We start from the raw sequence: 24,251 nt of genomic DNA, 5'->3' as shown, positions 1-24,251 counted from the left end.
CTTCCCGATTGTCTACTACAATAAGGTTTGCGTGGCTCTAGGGATGGAGGGGCGATGACGGTGGCATTCTTTTGACTCGTTGCACAACTTGTAGTCTTCGCTACGTGGTCCGTGAACCTGGTTGTAATTATTATTTTTGATGTTCTTTGTAGTTTGTACTACGATGACAGATAACGAATAGATAGTATGTTTTTTTTAAAGAAAAAAAAAGCATAAAATGAACAATTCTCCATTATGAGAAGGCGCTCTTCGCTACTGAAAGCGGCTTCTGGATATTTACGCTTCATCGGGATCTCTCCGCACCAAACAAACGCCACCGTCTTCCCCATCTCTCCCGTCCCCGGTCCGGTCCACCAACCGCCTCCAGGCCGCAACCATGCACGGCCGCCGCCATCTGGCGGCCTCCCTGGCGAGAACCCTGTCCCAGGCCCCCTCCCGCTCCATCTCCTCCACCCCGTCCCTCCTCCAAACCCTTGACCCGACCCCGCAGTCCCCTCCCCTCGCCGCGCCCGCGGCGGGGCGGCTCGCGGAGATGCGGAGGCGGCTGCAGGCGGAGACGCCGTCACTGGGGGACTTCGCGTACTCGGTGGAGGTGGGGACGCGGAAGAAGCCGCTGCCCAAGCCCAAGTGGATGAAGGAGACGATCCCCGGCGGGGCCAAGTACGCGGCCATCAAGGCCAAGCTGCGGGAGCTGAAGCTGCACACCGTCTGCGAGGAGGCGCGCTGCCCCAACCTCGGCGAGTGCTGGTCGGGCGGCGAGACCGGCACCGCCACTGCCACCATCATGATCCTCGGTGACACCTGCACGCGCGGATGCAGGTAAAGAGATCAATCCTTTTCGTCTATTGCCTGTATTGGGCACTGCGGACAGCTGCTTAGGTTGTTTAGGCTGTGTACAGGGAAGCCCTAGATAACCTTGTATTTTAGGAGAAGCATAGGCTTTTAGTTTAGATGATCCATATGGTATCATTTCCATGATTTTTGTAGGTGCATAGTTTTGAATGAGCAGCGAGATTGTGAGGGCAAATAGTGTGATTTTGTAGCTTATCGTGTATTTAAGTTATCAGCGCGTATGCCCCGCAAGTAGGCCACAATGAGAACACCAAGAGGGAGTTCTGGGAAGGCCTGGAAGACATGGTTAGGAGTGTACCGATTGGTGAGAAGCTCTTCATAGGAGGAGACCTCAATGGCCACGTGGGCAGTGGCGAAGCCAGGATTCGAGTATAGGGGGGACCGAGTACATATATTGATCTAATCTCGTTGTTAATTACTCATCGCTGCTACTAAAATTGTCGATCGTTGGGGGGGGGGGGGGGGGCAGGCCCCTGCTCGCCCCCCCCGGCTCCGCCCCTACACGTGGGTACATCTAACACAGGTTTTGAAGGGGCGCACGGGGGCTTTGGCTATGGCATCAGGAATCAAGAAGGAGAAGATGTCTTAAGCTTTGCTCTAGCCTACAACATGATTGTAGCTAACACCCTCTTTAGAAAGAGAGAATCACATCTGGTGACTTTTAGTAGTGGCCAACACTCTAGCCAGATTGATTTCATCCTCTCGAGAAGAGAAGATAGGCGTGCGTGCCTAGATTGTAAGGTGATACTTGGAGAGAGTGTTGTACCCAGCATAAGCTGGTGGTTGCCGACTTCCGCTTTCAGATTCGTGTCCAGCGGGATAAGCGTGCCAAAGTCGCTAGAACGAAGTGGTGGAAGCTCAAGGGGGAGGTAGCTCTAGCGTTCAAGGAGAGGGTCATTAAGGAGGGCCCTTGGGAGGAAGGAGGAGATGCGAACAATGTGTGGACGAAGATGGCGACTTGCATTCGTAAGGTGGCCTCGGAGGAGCTTGGAGTGTCCAGGGGAAGGAGAAGCGAAGATAAGGATACCTGGTGGTGGAATGATGATGTCCAGAAGGCGATTAAAGAGAAGAAAGATTGCTTCAAACGCCTATACCTGGATAGGAGTGCAGACAACATAGAGAAGTACAAGATGGCGAAGAAGGCCGCAAAGCGAGCTGTTGGTGAAGCAAGGGGTCGGGCATATGAGGACCTCTATCAACGGTTAGGCACGAAGGAAGGTGAAAGGGACATCTATAAGATGGCCAAGATCCGAGAGAGGAAGACGAGGGATATTGGCCAAGTCAAATGCATCAAGGACGGAGCAGGCCAACTCTTGGTGAAGGGCGAGGAGATTAAGCATAGATGGCGGGAGTACTTCGACAAGCTGTTCAATGGGGAGAATGAGAGTTCTACCATTGAACTGGATGACTCCTTTGATGAGACCAGCATGCGTTTTGTGCGGCGAATCCAGGAGTCTGAGGTCAAGGAGACTTTAAAAAGGATGAAAGGAGGCAAGGCGATGGGCCCTGATTGTATCCCCATTGAGGTGTGGAAAGGTCTCGGGGACATAGCGATAGTATGGCTAACCAAGCTTTTCAACCTCATTTTTCGGGCAAACAAGATGCCAGAAGAATGGAGACGGAGTATATTAGTACCAATCTTCAAGAACAAGGGGGATGTTCAGAGTTGTACTAATTACCGTGGAATTAAGCTGATGAGCCATACAATGAAGCTATGGGAGAGTCATTGAGCACCGCTTAAGAAGAATGACATGCGTGACCAAAAATCAGTTTGGTTTCATGCCTGGGAGGTCGACCATGGAAGCCATTTTCTTGGTACGACAACTTATGGAGAGATATAGGGAGCAAAAGAAGGACTTGCATATGGTGTTCATTGACTTGGAGAAGGCCTATGATAAGATACCGCGGAATGTCATGTGGTGGGCCTTGGAGAAACACAAAGTCCCAGCAAAGTACATTACCCTCATCAAGGACATGTACGATAATGTTGTGACAAGTGTTCGAACAAGTGATGTCGACACTGATGACTTCCCGATTAAGATAGGACTGCATCAGGGGTCAGCTTTGAGCCCTTATCTTTTTGCATTAGTGATGGATGAGGTCACAAGGGATATACAAGGAGATATCCCATGGTGTATGCTCTTTGCGGATGATGTGGTGCTAGTTGACGATAGTCGGACGGGGGTAAATAGGAAGTTAGAGTTATGGAGACAAACCTTGGAATCGAAAGGGTTTAGGCTTAGTAGAACTAAAACCGAGTACATGATGTGCGGTTTCAGTACTACTAGGTGTGAGGAGGAGGTTAGCCTTGATGGCCAGGTGGTACCTCAGAAGGACACCTTTCGGTATTTGGGGTCAATGCTGCAGGAGGATGGGGGTATTGATGAAGATGTGAACCATCGAATCAAAGCCGGATGGATGAAGTGGCGCCAAGCTTCTGGCATTCTCTGTGACAAGAGAGTGCCACAAAAGCTAAAAGGCAAGTTCTACAGGACGGCGGTTCGACCCGCAATGTTGTATGGCGCTGAGTGTTGGCCGACTAAAAGGCGACATGTTCAACAGTTAGGTGTGGCGGAGATGCGTATGTTGAGATGGATGTGTGGCCACACGAGGAAGGATCGAGTCCGGAATGATGATATACGAGATAGAGTTGGGGTAGCACCAATTGAAGAGAAGCTTGTCCAACATCGTCTGAGATGGTTTGGGCATATTCAGCGCAGGCCTCCAGAAGCTCCGGTGCATAGTGGACGGCTAAAGCGTGCGGAGAATGTCAAGAGAGGGCGGGGTAGACCGAATTTGACATGGGAGGAGTCCATTAAGAGAGACCTGAAGGATTGGAGTATCACCAAAGAGCTAGCTATGGACAGGGGTGCGTGGAAGCTTGCTATCCATGTGCCAGAGCCATGAGTTGGTTGCGAGATCTTATGGGTTTCACCTCTAGCCTACCCCAACTTGTTTGGGACTAAAGGCTTTGTTGTTGTTGTTGTTATCGTGTATTTAAGTTGCCTTTGCTAGATCATGTGGATGTTTTAACGCTGCTAGTAATTTAAGAAGCGTTCGATTTTAGCTGTTGTGCAAGAGCAGATGCTTAATGTGAAGCAATTCTATAGAGAACTGTATTCAGAAACGGCTTAGCTCAAGAGCGGATGCTTAATCAATGTATAAATAGCTTTTATAAATGGTGAACTTCACATGTTATATTTGCTTTAACCAACTAGACTTGCCTGAGTACTCAACCAAAGAACAGTTCTAGGAGAGGTTGCTATTTTCTGTTCATGAGACAAATGAAGGTTTTGGATTCGGCTAGTCAGTCATTCCCACAATTGTGCTTGCACTGCCGCGGAGTTTCTACAGGTATTACTAGAGTTACAATAGGCGAGCAGGAGGTGTGCTGACCTGTTCTGACAGCCTATAAGATCCAACTACCCTTGCCAACATAAAACATCGGCATTGGTCCCTGCCAGTATCTTGAAATTTGTTGAGGAAGGACCACGATGGAATTCGTCCAGCCTGTATCATACCGCAAACCAGTTACTACAGAGAGCTTGCAGCGAGGAGAGGGAGTTTGAAAAAATAAGCAACTATTTGATGTTCATCGTACCATTAAAAATCTGCAGTAGTTGGGGAGGACCTTAGTAACATTTATTTCTTACTTTGAATTTGTACTCTGGTAGCAGCGTGAAATGCATTGTTATATCTTCTGCTTACCCGGAGCATTCTTATGTGTCCTGTCTTGGGTAGAAAATTTCGTGCTTCTTTGCACTTGGCTTGAGTTTTGATTTCCTTCAAGCTAGTTCCTTCTTCAGAATTGCTTGGGTCCCAAACAAAATTCTCATTCTATTGCCAATTGTCATGGGTGTGCTCATAATTAAATGTTTGTTTCACTCTGTATCCTTAGGGCCTTGTGTGGCTTCTCAATGTTTATGTGCTATGATTGTGAGACAATATCCTCAGATGTTGACTGTAATAATTAGCTTTCTTAATAACGATGTGCCATGCTTGATTTTATGCTAAATTAATAGTGGAGAAAGCTTTTCTTCTTCTATTGTCTGGATTAAGTGCTATTAAGTATGCAATCCATGTTGAAATCGACGAAGGTTTTGGTCGCGTAGGCTGTGGACAAAGCTACAAACCAGTTCTGTTGGAGTCTCCTTTGAGTAGCAATTTCAGATATAAGAATGGATTGTTCCTGTGGTGTACATTTCAGGGGAACTGCTAATTTTTGTTGTTGTTTTGGCAACATATTTCGTTTTAGTGGCGGCTTAGTAGAACTAAAACTGAGTACATGAGGTGCGGTTTCAGTACTACTAGGCACGAAGAGGAGGACCTTGATGGGCAGGTGGTACCTCAGAAGGACACCTTTCGAAATTTGGGGTCAATGCTGCAGATGGATGGTGATATCAATAAAGATGTGAGCCCTCGAATCAAAGCCGGATGGATGAAGTAGCGCCAAGCTTTTGGCATTCTCTGTGACGAGTGCCACAAAAACTAAAAGGCAGGTTCTATAGGATGGCGATTCGACCTGCAATGTTGTATAGCGCTGAGTATTGGCCGACTAAAATGTGACATGTTCAACAATTAGGTGTAGTGGAGATGCGCATGTTGAGTTGGATGTGTGGCCACACAGGAAAGGACCGGGTCCGGAATGATGATATACACGATTGAGTTGGGGTAGCACCGATTGAAGAGAAGCCCGTCCAACATCGTCTAAGGTGGTTTGGACATATACAGCTCAGGTGCATAGCGGATGGTTAAAGCGTGCTGATAATGTCAAGAGAGGTCGGGGTAGACCAAATTTGACATGGGAGGAGTCCGTAAAGAGAGATCTGAAGGGCTGGAATATCACCAAAGAACTAGCCATGGACAAGGGCGCGTGGAAGTTAGCTATCCACGTGCCAGAACCATGAGCTGGTTTTGAGATCTTATGGGTTTCAGCTCTAGCCTACCCCAACTTGTTTGGAACTAAAGGCTTAGTAGTAGTAGAGTAGCTGTTGTTATTGTTGCAACATATTTCTTTTAGCTGTGTCCTCATATTTACGTGGCCCTGCCAGGTACAGAAGTGATTTATTATTGTTTTGTTCGACAGTTTATTCCAGTTCTTTGCTCATATCGCACTCTACCATTGTACTCCCTCCGTCCCAAAATTATTGTCTTAGATTTGTCTAAATACGGATGTATCTAGATACGTTTTAGTGTTAGATACATCCGTATCTAGACAAATCTAAGACAAGAATTTTGGGCCGGAGGGAGTATTAGTTAAGACTCACCTTTTAGAGATGACATATTGTTAGAATTTGAGAAGTCGATAATTTGCAGATTTTGCAACGTCAAGACATCACGAACCCCTCCTCCACCAGATCCTAATGAGCCTGCCAATGTTGCGCAAGCTATTGCATCGTGGGGCCTTGAATATATAGTCATCACAAGTGTGGATCGGGATGATTTACCTGATCAGGGGAGTGGCCATTTTGCTGAAACAGTACAGAGGTTGAAGACTTTAAAGCCAGATATGCTTATTGAAGCGCTTGGTAAGAGGATACTCCTAGTTCTGTTGTCAGTTGTTCAGTATCCCCTCAGTTTATTTTTGTAAGGCGTGATTTAACCTGGCATGGTCACGTAGATTGAACTTTGGCTGTTAATTCCTTTCGTGATATATATTGATAATTAGAAAATCGTTAATAAATGAATGTACTTTCAAGTATGATTTTAATGGGTGCCACTTTTGTGTTGCTACACCTATATAGTCAACTACTCCCTCCGTTCCTAAATATAAGTCTTTTTAGAGATTTCAATACAAACTACATACGGATGTATATAGACATATTTTAGAGCGTAGATTCACTCATTTTGCTCCGTATGTAGTCCCTTATTGGAATCTCTAAAAAGACTTACATTTAGGAACAGAGGGAGTAATTATGTTCTGAGCATTGCAAAGTTCGAATCTTGCAACATGTGTGTGTATTATAAATTATAAACATGAGTATTTTCTATTTTGACACACCGGCTGTTATCTTTTACTATTAGGCATTCCATGTACTGTGCCCTTACACAAATAATTTTACAGTGCCTGATTTCCAAGGAGATCGAAGTTGTGTAGAAAAGGTAGCAACTTCCGGTTTGCATGTTTTTGCACACAATATTGAAACGGTGGAAGAGCTTCAAAGAAGTGTGCGAGACCACCGTGCAAATTTTAAGCAATCAATGGATGTTCTGAAAATGGCGAAGGAGTATGCCCCTCCTGGCACCCTCACAAAGACATCAGTCATGCTGGGTTGTGGGGAGACTCCCGATCAGGTTATCAGCACAATGGAAAAGGTGCGAGCTGCTGGTGTTGATGTCATTACATTTGGTCAGTACATGAGGCCGTCAAAGCGACATATGCCAGTGTCTGAGTATATTACACCTGAAGCCTTTGAGAACTACCGCGCCCTTGGTGTTGAAATGGTATGCTCCATCCACATCTTGTACTTTGAGTTCTTGCAATTTTTGATTACGCAAAGATCTATTATCAACCATGATTTGCTATTATACATATTATCTGTGTCAAATGTAACATTAACCATCAATCTAATTTCACAACATACACACAATAAATCACTTTACTCAGCCACAATGCATTGTCTAGTACCTAGTATTTTTTATTGGTTGTTAACGAGTATCATGATCCGCAAAGAAAAAATAAACAAATCTGGATGGTGCACCCTTGTCACTTCTGCCGTTTAGTAAACCACCATGGTTTCTTATGCTAGAGACGTGAAGATCTAGGAACTTGCTTTATCATAATAATCTACTCCCTCCGTTCCTAAATATTTGTCTTTCTAGACATTTCAAATGACTACTACATACGGATGTATGTAGACATATTTTAGAGTGTAGATTCACTCATTTTGCTCCGTATGTAGTCACTTGTTGAAATGCTTAGAAAGACAAGTATTTAGGAACGGAGGAAGTATATCAGTGCTACTGTTATCCTTTTTGGTTCCCCGGAATCTTTCTTAGTGCTCAGGACACGCAATACTCTTACTCTGCATTGTACGTATTGCTTGAATTGCTGACAAAATGACATGTTTTTAAATGGCAGGGATTCCGTTATGTTGCATCTGGTCCGATGGTTCGGTCCTCTTACAAAGCAGGCGAATTCTACATCAAAGCCATGATCGAAGATGACCGAGCAAAATCAGGTGCTGTTGCAGACTCAAGTTGCTAGCTGACACACCTCCAGGCATTGACATGGTTACGCTGCAAATAAGATGTTCTAATTGGAGAAACATGTTTGATTTTATACATCTTGGTAATACTACTATTCTTTTCAAGAGAATGAATTCTTCTGCTCCCCTCCTTTTTTTTTACTTGAAACTGCTATTTGCATTTCTTCATACTATCCCATCTTTTGTACGTGGCTATAAAATCATCCATTGTAACAGTAAGGGATAGAGTCCGTCAATGTACCTACCGGATATTATTGAGGCCATTATTGTGCCTCATGTGATGCGCTTGTACAGAGTTTTGACGAAGATTGGCTGTGGACTTTCTGTGCTATTGGTAGTAGATCCGATCTGCTACAGATCATGAGAAAGAGATGTAGACCGCCATTAATCCACAGATCGCTAAGCACTCTTTGTAGGCCAACTTGACCCTCTTTTTTTGTGGTCAACTCTGCGAGGTCCTCGCCATAGGGTCAGGAAAGGAATGTGTCAGGTGTAAAGAACACCACTAACGAGTATTATTGACGCGTGACTGGTGGCTGGAGCTAAAAGCCGTGCAATAATGCTGACTCGTGAACCGTCTGAGTCTGAACTATCATTCGCTTTGTCAACCGTCCATCGAAGGTTGCTTGCGTGCCCTACCATTTTCTCCTGCCACTGGCGGAGCACCACGGTTGGGTCAAATCCTTGGGATGATTGAGAGTGTATCCTGTGCACCGGATGAATTTGTGCACCTGCTGCACCAATGGCTCCTGGGCCGTTGGATGGAGAAGGAAGGTACAAGATGTACCTACAAGCCCGCCACGGGCACATTTGCAGAAGGCGCCTAGCATATTTGTATTATTACTGCATGCATGGAGCAAAGCGGGTCACTTCTTGCTGAGCTAGCTATCTTCCTTACAGATCCCATCTCTTTTGGAAGAAAAAAAAATTCAACTGTTGGCATGACATGCTAGCAGAAAAACGCGAGTTCATCCCACGCAGCTTGTCTAGTCAAGTTATATCCACTTTAAATTGCATAAGTACTATTTTTAGTACACAGAAATGTTCAACAACATTCTAGGTGCACTACTGGAGATGGAGGATTTACATACTTAATACTCATTTCAAATTAATTGACTCAACTTTATCTGCATAAACATGTTTTAGTGTCTAAATGTGTATTTAGACAAAATTGACTAAATTAATTTGGAACCGAGGGAGTAAGAAATAACAAGTCATTTGTGTCAACAGCAAGGTAGCTTGAATGGATCGGGCTTTAAACCATTAGTTTTCGCAAAAAAAAAGTGATACAGTACCTGAGAAAATTGGTTGACGTGAAACTATTGAAGCAGCAACAGAACTTGCGCTTTCACAACAGAAATACAGAATACATAACTTCATGCAAAATATTTGGCATAAAAAAATTCAACGCCTGAATATATAGGAGTACTACCATGCCATTTGTTTAATGGAATCACCGAGATGCCCCAAGTACGCTCAATTCAGCGGTAGTACAAGGATCGCTTTTTAAATGTACTAGTAGCCCACCTTGCTGGTAGATCTTGTGTCTCCATTCACCATCCAACGGTCCAGGAACCCTTGGTGCACCAGGTGCACAAGTTCATTCGGTGCACGGGATACGTTCTCTGATTGATTAGCTTTGATTTGCAAGCTTAAGGGCCACTTCGCCTCTTTGATTGCAGGATGAAAAGATCATGAATATGAAAAACATAAGAATTTTTTGTTGCGAGAAAAAACATAAGAATTTATATCATGGCATTTACACCCCTCGTAAGGCCTTGTACAATGCTACGTGCTTAGCGAGATGCTTACAAAGAAATAAACTGAGTTTTCTAAAGGGTCAATGCCTATTTCTATAGAAGAGACGCCTAATTAAGTGTCTGCCCTGTACAGATGAGCATCGGTGCTTTAGAAAAGCCTGGTTGGCAGACGACTCTCGCGACCGCATCGCCCCGCGGGCGACCGGTCGTGCCTCCAGCGCCTCCTCCCCGAGCTCTTCCCCCCTCTCTCCTTGCCGCCGTCGCTGGCGTCCGGCGCCGGGCCTGGCCCGGGCGGCGTTGGCGGCGGTGGCCACTGGCCTTTCCCCTCGCTGGCCGCTCTGACGCGGGGCGGTGCGGCGCTGCGGGGTGCTCCTAGGCGGCGACTGTCCGGCGCGGCGCCGGTGCTCTCTGGCGTGGTGGCGGGGAATCTTCTAGGCGGCGGCGCTGCCGTTGGCGGCGGGACGGTGCGGCGGTGCGATCTGGTAGCGCCCGCTCGGCCTAGATCTGGGCCCTTCAGGCCCCATCTGGGTCTGGGCGGGCCGGCGGCGGGGAGGGTCGTCGGTGTGGCTTCCGGGAGGCCGGGGAGCGGCGATGGGCGGGTGGATGGTGGCGGCGCTGGTACCGCCCTGCTGCAGCGTGGCCGGCGGGGCTTTACGGACCCAAATCGGGCCTGGCCGGGCCAGGGGTGGCCTGGTATGCCATGCTGTTGCGTCCGGACGGCGACCGCGACGGTGCCGGAGACTCGGGCCTCCCGCACGACGGCAGTGGAGGTAGTCCCCTCCCGCGTGGCTCCGGTGCTGCTGCTCCTGTTGCCTCGTGCGTCTCTCTCCATCCTCTTGGCCTCGTGATGGTGATCTCGGTGAGGCGGCGTGGGTGGCGTCAAGACCGCGGTGGCGCATGCTGGTGGGCGGCGAGGTGGCTAGTTGGGCGGTGGGGTTTGGAGTGCGGGAGAAATCCCTTGCCGGCTCTCTTCCGGCTCCGATGCGGTGACACTTGCGGTTGCCATCATTCCTTCTTGGAGGGTGTCGGATGTATCCATCCCCCACTTCCTTTCGCGTGCCGAGGGAAACCCTAGGACACGTCCGGGCAGCAGCGTCGTCGACGTCGCATCCTTTGTTGGAGGTGCTGCTTGGTACGCGGCGGGTCGGACGGGTCTGTGGTGGGTCAATTTCGGAGGGCGCAGCGGTGGCGGGTCATCCGCGCTTTGTCAAGCTGCCGTTGTTGGCATTTCTTTCTTCTTCTTCTTCTTCTTTGTTCTTTGTTCTTTTCTTTGGACTTGTTGTGCTTCTCGCCCGAGCATTCCTATGTATCGGTGTTGGTTGCTTTGGAATACAAAGCAGGGGAAAATCTTTTTAGGTAAAAGCTTGATTTATTTCTTCAAGCACCTCTTCTAAGCACCTTGCGTTGTATAAGGCCTAACTATTCGATCACATGTTTATTCTCGCGCAAGAAGTTCTTTGCTTGTATCACAAAAAGGCTCAGGGCGCGATTGGACGATTACAGGCGGAAAATTATTACGTGCATCTCGGTTGGTTGGTTCTTTAGATCCTGAAGAACGGGCGTTTTGTACCTTCCACCTGGAAAAATAATACACATCTCCTATGCTCTGTTTTCTTTCCACATGGATTTTACGGACACCCAATTTAATAACGGGTGTAAGGGATTACAGGTGTAAACATAAATATTACCTTCATCTCAAAATTCTTGTTTTAGATTTGTCTATATATGGATGTATCTGAGTAGCATTCTTTCAAGCGAGGCCTCTATAACTTATGTGTTAGGAAAGAAGAGAAAAAAAATTGAACTCAGTGGTAATTTTATTTTAAACTGCATGCAAACTAGTAGTACACATGAAAACTCATATGGTTTCGATCCTATAAATGGAAGTTGCAAGATTTGGCAGCGAAATAACGAAGATCTTACTTGGATATGAGTTTTCATGGGTTCAGGCAAAGGTAGGAAAACCATCCGTGTCACGCGGATAAACAACAAAGTATGCATGTAGCTACTCTGAGTAGGATCTAACAAACTTCTAACGGAAACAAATTCAGTCAAACCCGCTTGTTGACCTGTGTATTGCGTGCTTAAGAGCCAGCTGGTTACAAAAGTCATGATCACCACGTACTCGCCAATGCGAATTGGCGTAGATGTTGTCTAGCTCAATATAAAATACTTCCTCGATCTCAAAATAAGTGTCAAAATAAATGTCTTAAGCTTAGTACAAAGTTAAGACATTCATTTTGGGAGTACCGTACATAGTGTTCTGAGCCGCGTGTCGTTGTGTCGCCGCCTCACAGACCGAGGGAGAGAGAAAAGCGAAGGGGGTAAGAGCGGAATGTAGTTATTGATTCACTCTTTTTAGATGGTGCCCGTCTCTCATTCAAACATGAAAAACAAACAATGGTTTATGAAGGATTTAACAAGATTTTGCTACACACGCAGTTTCATCACTGTGTGTGGGTAGGGATGCGATCGGGCGTCCCGAAAGGTCCCGCTTAATTAAACTGGAGGTTAGTTCAAACTGAACTAAATGTAAGCAGGGCAATTACAACTAACCTATTCTATTTTGACTAGGGAGCGGCGCATATCGGGCGCCACTCTGCATCCTTAGTGTGGGGTGCTACCTATGTTTTCACGTGCCAATACGTTCATGTTTAAGAGTAAGGTCTTCATAGCGACGTTCAAAATAGATACACCGTCTCTTGTCGCCGGTGAATGTTGGACGCATCGACATGCAGTCATTGTCGCACACCTAAGAATCAAGGCAACCGATATTTCTGAAGGAGAGATGAAGTAAAACATGCAAAGTAGAGCAACACCATTCGTGTAGAGTTTCTTGGGCCAAACTAGTGGCAGCTGCCCGCGTGTGAAAATGTGGACTCTTCAACCAAGTCCATGCTTCCGATTGATCTCACACCACTATCACCCCTATCAAAATGTTGAAAATAAAAAAATGATAGACTTACGGCCGGAGTTTACGAAAACAATCTTACGGACGTGAAATCAAGGGGTGGACCCTCTCTCCAGCCAACCAGCTAATAACAATCGGTTTGTCTAATTTACATCTAGATGTTTTTTAAGAATGTCACAACAACAAGGAACAAAAAAAAAGCTAGAACAAAAAAAATTAGACCACAAATATAATTGACATCAGGTTATGTCACATCTAGATATGGAGGCAGCAACAAGGATGTCACAGTTATGTCACATCTAAATGTGTCCTAAACAGATCCAATAACAATTCCGTCCGTAGCTTTGAATCTGTGAAAAACAGTCTGTACCTGTAGCATCGCCGGTGAAAATAATGACACGCAAGGGCCTGCAATTGAATAAACAGCAAACAAGTAAATCCTATAAACGTCGGCGTGGCAAAGCCCACGTCTGGTTCTAGGTACGTATCTTCTTTTGCCGACTATAGCCAAACATACACATGTGAAATATGGAGGCAGTATATCAACTTATTACAATCGTCGAAACTAAAGGATTAGAACGATACTACTAGAACTAAGCTACCTGTTCTTTACCCCCAACAATCCTTTACATTAACCGCACAGCAATTGACACATGCGGAATTAACAATCTGATCTGCATCACAGGATCCTAATCCTAACCTAGTTATCTGAATCCGATTCAGACCACGGAGGCTTTTACCACTTTTACACTCAATATAAAAAACTGTAGTGCGCCCCAAGAACTACGAAGCCAGAATCTGAGTGCAGCGGGGCTGGTAGCTATCAGCAATCTAGTTACGCATGTGCTGCGTCCGATCGTTCCAGCACACGTAGTAGTTTATACCCGATATCAACGTGATCAGTCACCATGCCCATCCCCGTCAGCCCCCCGCCCGCCACTCTTGCGCCGTGCCTATGGCCAGGCAGCCCTTGACGTGCCCAAGGGTAACTCGAGTTCACCCGGCCCTCACCCCCCACCCGCACTGGCACGCGCGGGCGGCTGGCTCCCCTCGGGAAAGCGAGGGCCGTTTCATTTTCAGCCATGTGGTTTTGCACGGCTGCCATGGCGACCTAAAGCGACTGCTCCCATGCGGCATCCTCTATGCACTATGCGTGCATATCCTCTTGACCCCTTCCTTTGATGGCCGCGCGCGCCACTGAGCACTCGGATATGCATAAGTAGTTCCACTTGCGGCCTCCCAGCAAAGCCCTATATAAGCGCCCCCTTCCAAGAAAGATTCAGTTCAAGCTCGTCTACCCTACTGCTCGCTCAGCAACCAGCATATAACACATAGTTTAATTTGACACCTGTCGACACTCGAGAGAGAGGAGCATGGCGACCTTGCGCAGGCAGCCGAGTCTGGAGTTCGACGTCAAGGTCGTGAGGGTGGCCGGCGTAGAGGCGCGGCTCGAGGGTAGCCTCTTTGTGAGGTACTACGTCCCGGCCGGCGACGGGAGGCGGCGGATCCGCGTGGACACGCGCGAGGTCCCGTGCGGCGCCGGGGGCGACGACGTGCTCTGGGGAGAGCGCGTGCGCTTCCAGCTGGCGGGCAACGCCGGGGCCGTCGCCGCGCCGGGCAAGGTCGCGTTCGAGCTCCGGTGGAGGCCGCGCCCATCGTCGTCCGGGCTCGCGGCGTTCCTGGGGACAGGGAGGCCGTCGTCGCGCGTGCTGGCGCGGGCCGAGCTCGCTTTGTCGGCGTCGGCGGAGAGCTGGCTGAGACTCTCGCCGGCAAGCCGGGAGCTGGGCGGCGGGTGCAAGGCGCCCAAGTTGCTCGTCGAGGTCAAGATCCTCCACGGCGTAGCGGCTGCCGATCGCGTGGCCGTGCAGGCGAGGAAGTTCGGCGGCGTGAACGAGTGCTGCCGTGGCGGCGAGCGCTGCGGCAGCTGCGGGTGGGTCGGGACCGAGGAGGACATGTTCCTGGCGGCGACGTTTACTCAATAGCAGTACCACTGTACCAGTATTGTGATGGTAGGTGAACTTCGTAGTAGAGCTCTTCCAGCAAGCAGTTGTCGATTTCAGTCAAACTCGGGCGTGAAATATGAACAAATTTTGAACAAGATGCCAAATTCAGTTCTGGTATTTTTGCGCTTCCTCGTCGCCGGGCCAACGATTGTTCTTCCGCGCTCAGGCGGCTCTGAGCGGTGTGCACATCGGAGACGCGGCGCGCAGCCGTGAAGCTTCAACGGAAATTAAGACGGGGGTCGAACTAAGTGGATCATGCACTAGCCCTTTTTTTTAGTTAAGAAGACTATATACGATACTAAAGTAGGGTTTGGCATCACAGTAGATCACAAAGATCCCGTTTGCCCTGTCAATTTTTGTTTATTTTAGCATCCGTTTGAATTTAACTTTTTTGTGCTTTTTTTCACAGTAGTACAGTACATTATAAAACACAAGAGGTAACAATCACAGTGCAACTAACTTTAGTCTGCTTGCATACAGATCTAAGGAGCCCCTGAAGAGCTCCATTTCAGCATTTGTGACCTTCCTTCCCTTAATCTTTTATTTAAACTGGGCCTAAACACTATGGGCTACTAACATAGCTTGCAAAACATCTTACATTTGAAGTAGTATATAACAAACTACAAGTTGAACTTTTTTATTTTGTGTATTGTGTGTCATATAAAAAAAATACATGGCCGCTTGAGCAATATGGGCCTATCATGTCATCATCTGCGTTGGTGCATAGCTTGGTGGAAAGTATTATGACATCCACACGATATTTCGTCGATGAATACGATGGAAGCAAAAGCATAATGATAAGTTTTTAACAGTTGAGGCGTTTGGAGAGAGAATTTATAGCATATAGGTACGGGGACACGCGGATCCAGCGCCATTGATCGGCGCCAATATTCACGAGATGGCTTATGTATACACATACTGCATTTGTATATCATGTCGATATACTTGCTGGTGTGGGGTCCGATACCTGTTACGTGGGGACGATTAACAATAGAAAACGGGAAGGAACAAACAAATATAGAACAGATGAGCAAAAGCGATTCATTAAGCCATTGTTATGTTATTTTTCTTACTTCTTGTTTGTTCTTATCTTCCTCTCGAAAAAGAACATCAATCTTTAAGCATGGTTCAATCAGAAAAAGCAAGAGATCAATAGTATTTATGTTGGTGCAAAAAGGTACAAATTCGTTTGCAAAGGTTTATTTTCTTATGCAAAGGCAAGATATCATCTTCTGTCTTTACAGATTGAAATACTTGAATGATATGAACACTCAGAGCAAAATCCAGCACATGTCGAGTAGTAGGTTCCGAACTAAGGGTCTTGAGATGATGGTAACAAAGACATGAATTTTTCCTAGGTTCAGGCTTTCAGAGGAGATAAAACCCTACGTCCTACTTGTGTTTTATTGCGTTTGGATGGAGTATGTATAGTACAGTCGAGCTACCCTGAAATTGTTGTCTCTCTCTATGAGCCCTACCCCTCGGTTTATATAGGTACCGGGCCGGGGGTGTCTAGGGTTACATCCTAGACGTACAAAGAGAACGGGTTGTAAATGACTTCTAACATCTTGGAGTATACAAGTCTTCGGGAGTCTTCCTTTCATACGACATGGGTCGCTTCGATGTGGCCCACTGGTGAACCGACATGGGGTTCATTGGCCTGGGCCACCAGACCGGAAGACGACCTGTTAAGAGACCCCCTAGCCGGGACACGATCAATAGCCCCTGAATTGGTCTTTAATTTTGGACACACCTTGGTTATTCTGGGATGTTCTTCTCTTCTGGCCTTTGCCCCCTTCAGGTAGGGTCAGCTAGACCGGATCTCCCGTGCCGGGTACCTGCCACCAAGAAAGGTAGCTTACGCGTGTCCGGGGTTCATCGCCATTGGCCAGGACACCGTTCAGGAGTTCATCCCCATTCCTCAGGAAAACTAGATGATATGCTTCGTCCTCTTACTTATTCAAGGTTTTTTTTTCAGTTCCGGGGCCTCCTTCACTTCTACTGCCTTCAGCTGCATCATTTATCCCCCAATTCAATTCTCCACATAGCATGCTATGTGTCACGCTATACAAAACCTTCCTCGGCGCGAACCAACCTGTGGTTGGATGGTTAGATGGGCTGTGGTATCTTCAGTCCATCAAGGTTCAAATCCTGGTGCTCGCATTTATTTTTGGATTTATTTCAGAATTTCCAATGATGCACATTCAGTGAGACGTTTCCGTCGACGACGAGGCACATATGATTACTTCGTAAATCTCAAGATGATATGCCGGCTCAGTCATTCGAATGTGCTCATAAGGATAGGATGTGCGTATGTGCGTTCATAGGGATAAGTGTATGCGTGTGTATATGAGTGCTTGTGTGTACTGATGTTAAAAAAAAACCTTCCTCGGCTGTACGACGCATTTTGGTTTATGACACAAGTACTTTTACGTCCAAGCGCGAACTAGCGGCGATGCTCTGGTAGATAGCGGCACCGTTATCTAGGATAGCCGAAGCAGGTTACTTGGACGGTTCACCTGAGAACTGACAGGAGGATCCTCCTTTGCTCCAACCCCACCCGAAAAAAGGTAGAGTATTCAACTCCCAATGGCACGCGCGGCTTGCTCCTCTCGGGAAAGCCAGGGCCGTTTCATTTTCAGCCATGTGGTTTTGCATGGCTGCCGTCGCGACTTAAAGCGACTGCTCCCATGCGGCATCCTCTATGCGTTGCGTTGCGTGCATATCCCCTTGAACCCCCGGCGCGCCACTGAGCACTTGGATATGCATAACTAGTTCCACTTGCGGCCTCCCAACCCAACAAAGTCCTATATAAGCGCCTCAGTTCAAGCTCAGTTACCCCACTGCTCGCTCAGCAACCATCAGACATAGAGTACATAGTTTAATTCGACACTTGAGGAGAAGTAGAAGCATGGCGACCCTGTGGAGGCAGCCGAGCCTCGAGTTCGACGTCAAGGTCGTCCGGGTCGCCGGCGTCGAGGCACGGCTCGAGGGCGGCCTCTTTGTGAGGTACTACGTCCCGGCGGGCGACGGGAGGCGGCGGATCCGCGTGGACACGCGCGAGGTCCCGTGCGGCGCCGGGGGCGACGACGTGCTCTGGGGCGAGCGCGTGCGCTTCCAGCTGGCGGGCAACGCCGGGGCCGTCGCCGCGCCGGGCAAGGTCGCGTTCGAGCTCCGGTGGAGGCCGCGCCCGTCGTCGTCCGGGCTCGCGGCGTTCTTGGGAACAGGGAGGCCGTCGTCGCGCGTGCTGGCGCGGGACGAGCTCGCCTTGTCGGCGCGCGCGAAGTCGGCGTCGGAGGAGAGCTGGCTGAGACTCTCGCCAGCGGGCCGGGAGCTGGGCGGCGGGTGCAAGGCGCCCAAGTTGCTCGTGGAGGTCAAGGTCGTCCACGCCGTAGCGGCGGCCGATCGCGTGGCCGTGCAAGCGAGGAAGTTCGGCGGCGTCAACGAGTGCTGCCGTGGCGTCGAGCGCTGCGGTAGCTGCGGCTGGGTCGGCACCGAGGAGGACATGTTCCTCGCGGCGACGTTTACTCAATAGCAGCAGCAAGATTGTAATGGTAGGTGAACTTCGTAGGAAGGAGGTGCACATATGGTTTTGCTAGTTCTTCCTTCAAGAAGTTGTGGATTTCAGGCAAACTCAGCCGTGAAATTATGAAGCAAATTTTTTTTGCGAAAAAAATTATGAAGCAATTTTGAACAAAGATCTCTAGTTTTGCATCACTCCGTTTGAGTATTTTTGCGCATCCTCGTTACCCTTGGATTGGATGTGTGGCTCACATGCACGTGTAGACGATGTTTCTTCTGTGCTGCCTGGCGCCGGGCTCTGCGCTGTGCCGCTGTGTGCACGTCCGAGACGCGGTGAAGCTTGAGCATAAATTAATACGGGATCGTACTAAGTGGATTATGCACTAACTCCTTTTTTAGTTAATATTACGATAGTTCCAAGTTGGGTTCGGCATCACGCTAGATCATAAAAATCTTGTTTGCCCGTTCACTTTTATTTTAGCGTATATTTGACTTCATTTCACTTACTTCTGCGTCAATTTTGCACACACATTCAAGTTCGGTTATAATTTAAATAAAAAAGTCGATATTTCGACAGTTTAACAAAAAAGCTAGAAAAACATAAACCCTATACTGGACGATCACCTCGTACGCATGGGCGTCCTGCCCTGCGCAGTGTCGTCTCCGTTCATGCCGTCGTCGTCGTCGTGGTCCCTCCATCGGCAGAACAGCGCCGGAGGGCCGCGATAGCCTTGTCCGGCGGCTGCCTGTTGCTCGCTGAGGAGTCGCTCTGCCTCTTGCTGGCGTACCGTTTGCACGGCAGGGACGCTGACTCGTCCTTGACACGGCGTCCGATATGGACGCCACGGTTGTGCGAGGGCGACGACGACTCGTCCTTCACACAGCGTCCGATCTAGATGCCACGGTTGCGCTGGGCGAGGCTGGCTCGTCCATGACCGGCCTGAATGGAGACACCGGCTCATGCTTCATGCGATGGCGTGACAGGGACGGTGGCTCCACCTTGACGAGGAAGAGAGAAGCAATATAGTAGCGGATATCATTTCCCTCAGTAGAGAACAAAGGTTTATCAAACCAATAGAAGATTCACGCACACAAAAGATTGGCAGTACCTACACACACAAACAAAATACTTGCACCCAATGCGGGTAAGAGGGTTGTCATTCCCCTTGTACTCGTTAATTGCAAGGATTAATTCTTATAGGAATAGATGTATAAATTGCAAAAGAAACTAAAAGTAAATAAATTGTAGCGAGCATTTTAGGGTTTTAGTAAATATGGTGAATAGACCCAGGGGCCATAGTTTTCACTAGAGTCATCTCTCTCGAGAACATAGCATACGGTGGGTAGAAAAATTGTTGTTGGGCAATTGATAGAAAAGCGAATAGTTATGACGTTATTCATGGCATGATCATGTACATAGGCATTACATCTGTGACAAGTAGATCGACTCCTGTATGCATCTAGTACTATTACTCCACTTCGAGAGTGCTTCTAGACTTACCTCTCTAGGTATTAAGATCATGACAAACAGAGTAATGCATGAAGTATGATGACATAATATAGACAGAATAAAACCAAGCTATATGATTGAACCCCGTCGTTTTACCTTAGTAGCAACAATACAAATATGTGACTCAATACCCCTTCTGTCACGAGGTGAGGACACCACAAGATTGAACCTACCACTATGCACCAATTCCACTGAAGATCTAATCATCAACTTGGCCAAAGAAAACTCACAGATCGGAAAGCATTACATAGCTATAACAATCACACATAATAAAGTTCAAAAAAGACTCAATTACTTCCAATGAATAATATGATCATAAACTCACAATTCATCGGATCCCAGTAAACACACCGCAAAAGAAGATTACATCGATAGAACTATGAGGAGAACATTGCATTGAAGATCAGAGAGAGGGAGAGAGAGAGCCATCTAGCTAATCACTATGGACCCATAGGTCTGTGGTGAACTACTCTCACATCATCGGAGGTATAGCAAGGTTGATGTAGAAGTCCACCGTGATCGATTCCCCTCCGATAGAGTACCAACGGAGGCCTCTAGATGGGATCACAGAAGAACAGAGGCTTCCAGCGGCGGAATAATAGTTTCGGGTCTCACTCTGATGGTTTTGGGATTTTAGTGAATTTATGAAAGTGGAATTAGGGCAAACAGAGCTACAAGGGGCCCACAAGCTTAGGTGGTGCGCCCCTAGCGGGTCGTGTGAGCTTGTGGCTTGCTCGTATGTCTTCTGGCCTCCTCCTGAAGCTTCTATGGTCCCTTCTGGTCCAGAAAAATTCACCGTAAAGTTTCATCGCTTTGGAATTCATTTGATACTATTTTTCTGCGAAACAATAAAATAGGCAAAAATAGAAACTGGTACTGGGTTAATAGGTTAGTTCACAAAAATGACATAAAATTGCATATAAATCACATAATATTGCTAATATAATAGCATGAAAAATAAAAAATTATAGATACATTGAAACGTATCAATCGCCATCGAAGTGGAGAGAGGCATCTAGGGGTGGCTATCACCGAGGCTGGGGTGGAGCAGACGGGGCTGGCGGTTGTGGGGTTCGAGCAATGGAGCTACTACCCGAGCGATGGGAGGCCCTCCTGACCTTGCTCCAGCGGCTCACTGATTGATTGGGAGAGGGAGAGGTGTCGTGTGAAGGAAAGCGGAGGCGAGTATGGGCTTTTATAGCTATGGCTGAGGCCATGGCCTACTGTGGCACATGGTGGGTGAGCTCATGAGCAGCTGGCACTGCGCTGGCCTCGCGCATATGTGGGTTGCGTGGGGTTCCAGGGAAGCTCAGGGGAGGGCCCGGTCGTGTCACGGGGGAAGACAACGGCACACGATCACGGGCGGCGTAGCGTTCTGCCCTCAGGGGCACCTGGGGGCTTGAGGCGGGGGACGGTGCTGGGTTGCGAGAGGGGTTGCACATAGTTGTCTACGAGGCTGGGTGTGCTGGGGACGGGCGGTGGCGCCGGGGCTTGGTCGGCCATGGATTGGCTGATGCGCAAAGCGGGCTCTTGGCATGCCAGTCCCGTGATCACCAAGGCACTAGGGGTTGGTGGTTAGCACCTTGTCTAATGAGTTGGGCATGTAGTGTAGGGTAGCTAGGTGACAAATAATTGGTGCTAAGGGGATCAGTTCGAGCGTGCAGGGCCAAAACTGTTTCTACTAGCAAGCTGTTTGTGATGTGCCAAAGAGAAATGGTGAGGGGAATGGGAGTGAATTTTGGCGTGTAGTGTCTGGGTACTAGGGTGGGTCTCTAGGCTAAGTTTCAGCAATTTTTAAGAAGGCAACGAAGTACTTGTTGTCTAAACCTAAAAGTTAAGGCAGACACTAAGTTTGGATGGTGTGCTTACTTGGAAAACTTCTTACAAGTTTTTGAGGGCATTTTTAGTGTTCATTTGACCTATAGGAATTATGGGAATTGTTTGCTGTAGCAGAAATATAGGTTGCTTCACAACCTATGCTTCCTAGGGTATATCCTTTTATGGAAAAGAATATAAAGAAAACTTTATGGATGGGCTTGGACAAAACTGTTAGAGTTTCTGTTGGATTTTGAAAGGCCTGGGGTCCATTAGGTAGGAAGAAAAGAAAAGACACTTCCAAGTTTTAAGTCAAATGAGTCATTCAAATAAAAAGTCAAGGTAAAATCCCAATAAATCCAAGGAACTTGCAAACTCCAAATAAATCGAAGAAATTTTGAGAGAAAGAAAAGGGTCAAAATCCAGGTTGTTACATTAGAGGGGAGCATTGTGTGATTAGTTTATATATGATGGGTTGTTGGAGTGAAAAAAATTACCAAACTCTAAGTTTATGAACTTCTGCATTAGAGGTTGTCGGAACCCCAAAGTGTAATGGTATGGTTAGATGTTATATTCATTACTCTTATGTATTTTCATATCCTTACATGGAGAGTATAGTCATAAGTATGATATTTGTTAAACTAAGAACACCACACTATTATAAGTTCCACATCACAACAATTACCAAGGCAATGAACATTAACTCAACGAAACTAGATGAAAGTGACCTGGCATGAACTAGCCCCTCCCTCGCGTCGCCTCCCCTGAGGCTACTCGGGGGCGAACCCTAGATCACCTCCGCTCTCCCCTCCCTTTCCTTTCCCTCCACCGCCACTTGAGGTTCTCGTCGGCACAGCCGCACGACACCTATGAAGGTGGTAGCGGGGATCTAGCGGCACCCATTTTGTGGAGGGCCCCTGAAGGAAATATGCCCTAGAGGCAATAATAAAGTTGTTATTTTATATTTCCTTATTCATGATAAAGGTTTATTATTCATGCTAGAATTGTATTGATCGGAACTTAAATACATGTGTGAATACATAAACAGATACCGTGTCCCTAGTATGCCTCTACTAGACTAGCTCGTTGATCAAAGATGGTTAAAGTTTCCTGACCATGGACATGTGTTGTCATTTGATAACAGGATCACATCATTAGGAGAATGATGTGATGGAAAAGACCCATCCGTTAGCTTAGCATAATGATCGTTCAGTTTTATTGCTATTGCTTTCTTCATATCAAATACATATTCCTTCGACTATAAGATTATGCAACTCTCGGATACCGGAGGAATACCTTGTGTTCTATCAAACGTCACAACGTAACTAGGCGATCATAAAGATGCTCTATAGGTATCTCCGAAGGTGTTTGTTGAGTTGGCATAGATCGAGATTAGGATTTGTCACTCCGAGTATCGGAGAGGTATCTCTGGGCCCTCTCGGTAATACACATCATAAGAAGCCTTGCAAGCAAAGTGAGTAATGAGTTAGTTGCAGGATGATGTATTACAGAACGAGTAAAGAGACTTGCCGGTAACGATATTGAACTAGGTATAATGATACCGACGATTGAATCTCGGGAAAGTAACATATCGATGGACAAGGGAATTACGTATGTTGTCATAACAATTCGACCGATAAAGATCTTCGTAGAATATGTAGGAGCCAATATGGCATCCAGGTTCCACTATTGGTTATTGACCGGAGAGGTGTCTCGGTCATGTCTACATAGTTCTCGAACCCGTATGGTCCACACGCTTAACTTTCGTTGACGATATAGTGTTATATGAGTTATATGATTTGGTGACTAAATATTTTTCAGAGTCCCAAATGTGATCATGGACATGACGAGGAGTCTCGAAATGGTCGAGAGGTAAAGGTTGATATATAGTACGATGGTATTCGGACACCAGATGTGTTTTGGAGAAAACCAGATAGTCATCGGAGTACCGGAGGTGGTCCGGTCACCCCGGGGAGAGTATTGGGCCTATTGTGCCACAAGAGGGGAGCACACCATCCCACAAGGGGCTGGCGCACCCGCCATGGCAGCCATCCAAGTGGGGAAGGAAAGGGGGGAGGATTTGGCCTCCCCTTCCTTCTCTCTTCCCCCCTTTCCTTTCTTCTCCGGCAAATAAGGAAAGGGGGGCGCCACCTTGGGAGGACCCTAAATAGGATTCGGCCTACTTGGGGCACCCTCCTGGCTGCTCCCTCCTCCCCCCCGCCTATATATATGTGGGAGGGGGCGCCTAGCACAAGCACATCAATCCATTAGCCGTGTGTGGCGCCCTCTCCACCGTTTGCACCCCGGTCATATTTTCGTAGAGCTTAGGCGAAGCCCTGCGGATATCACTTCACCATCACCGTCACCACGCCGTCGTGCTGTTGGAACTCATCTACTACCTCGCCATCTTGCTGGATCAAGAAGGCGGAGGACGTCACCGAGTTGAACGTGTGCAGAACGCGGAGGTGCCGTGCGTTCGGTACTTTATCAGTTGGAGCGCGAAGAAGTTCAACTACATCAATTGCGTTGTTTAACGCTTCCACTTACGGTCTACGAGGGTACATAGACACACTCTCCCCTTGTTTCTATGCATCTCCATGGATAGATCATTGCGTGTGCATAGAATTTTTTTTGTTTTCGATGCAACGATTCCCAACCGCCCAGCGTCCC

At 47.5% G+C, this 24,251-nt stretch overlaps 3 protein-coding genes and 1 long non-coding RNA gene across 4 annotated transcripts; 3 read left to right on the top strand and 1 right to left on the bottom strand.

The window, feature by feature from the left end:
* The first annotated feature begins 286 nt into the window (after positions 1 to 286).
* On the top strand, positions 287 to 8,366 carry LOC125538654 (lipoic acid synthase 1). Its single transcript, XM_087544296.1, has 4 exons — positions 287 to 819; positions 6,169 to 6,380; positions 6,917 to 7,296; positions 7,934 to 8,366. The coding sequence occupies exons 1-4, from the start codon at positions 377 to 379 to the stop codon at positions 8,057 to 8,059; spliced, it is 1,161 nt and encodes a 386-aa protein (XP_087400422.1). The 5' UTR covers positions 287 to 376; the 3' UTR covers positions 8,060 to 8,366.
* A 5,549-nt stretch (positions 8,367 to 13,915) lies between these two features.
* LOC147985791 (uncharacterized) lies at positions 13,916 to 14,851 on the top strand. The gene has a single exon (XM_087544295.1). The coding sequence runs from the start codon at positions 14,105 to 14,107 to the stop codon at positions 14,711 to 14,713; it is 609 nt and encodes a 202-aa protein (XP_087400421.1). The 5' UTR covers positions 13,916 to 14,104; the 3' UTR covers positions 14,714 to 14,851.
* A 2,629-nt stretch (positions 14,852 to 17,480) lies between these two features.
* LOC147985790 (uncharacterized) lies at positions 17,481 to 18,451 on the top strand. The gene has a single exon (XM_087539934.1). The coding sequence runs from the start codon at positions 17,646 to 17,648 to the stop codon at positions 18,267 to 18,269; it is 624 nt and encodes a 207-aa protein (XP_087396060.1). The 5' UTR covers positions 17,481 to 17,645; the 3' UTR covers positions 18,270 to 18,451.
* Positions 18,452 to 20,036: 1,585 nt separating this feature from the next.
* LOC147985789 (uncharacterized) lies at positions 20,037 to 21,204 on the bottom strand. Its single transcript, XR_015615152.1, has 2 exons — positions 20,742 to 21,204; positions 20,037 to 20,636 (listed from the first exon to the last, which is right to left on the bottom strand). It is a non-coding gene; the product is annotated as an uncharacterized LOC147985789 (long non-coding RNA).
* Positions 21,205 to 24,251: the final 3,047 nt, after the last annotated feature.

Source organism: Triticum urartu, chromosome 2A, assembly GCF_056163025.1.
Source record: "Triticum urartu cultivar PI428250 chromosome 2A, HENAU_Tu73, whole genome shotgun sequence".
In the NCBI taxonomy this organism is placed as follows: domain Eukaryota; kingdom Viridiplantae; phylum Streptophyta; class Magnoliopsida; order Poales; family Poaceae; genus Triticum; species Triticum urartu.
This window is presented reverse-complemented; position numbering and strand designations above follow the sequence as displayed.

What these genes read in the sequence shown, in the direction of transcription:
- LOC125538654 (XM_087544296.1), top strand. Translation starts at nt 377, where the DNA reads ATGCACGGCCGCCGCCATCTGGCGGCCTCCCTGGCGAGAACCCTGTCC. An exon ending in TATGCTTATTGAAGCGCTTG is followed by an intron (nt 6,381 to 6,916) that starts GTAAGAGGATAC and finishes ATAATTTTACAG; the next exon opens with TGCCTGATTTCCAAGGAGAT. An exon ending in GCGCCCTTGGTGTTGAAATG is followed by an intron (nt 7,297 to 7,933) that starts GTATGCTCCATC and finishes TTTAAATGGCAG; the next exon opens with GGATTCCGTTATGTTGCATC.
- LOC147985791 (XM_087544295.1), top strand. Translation starts at nt 14,105, where the DNA reads ATGGCGACCTTGCGCAGGCAGCCGAGTCTGGAGTTCGACGTCAAGGTC.
- LOC147985790 (XM_087539934.1), top strand. Translation starts at nt 17,646, where the DNA reads ATGGCGACCCTGTGGAGGCAGCCGAGCCTCGAGTTCGACGTCAAGGTC.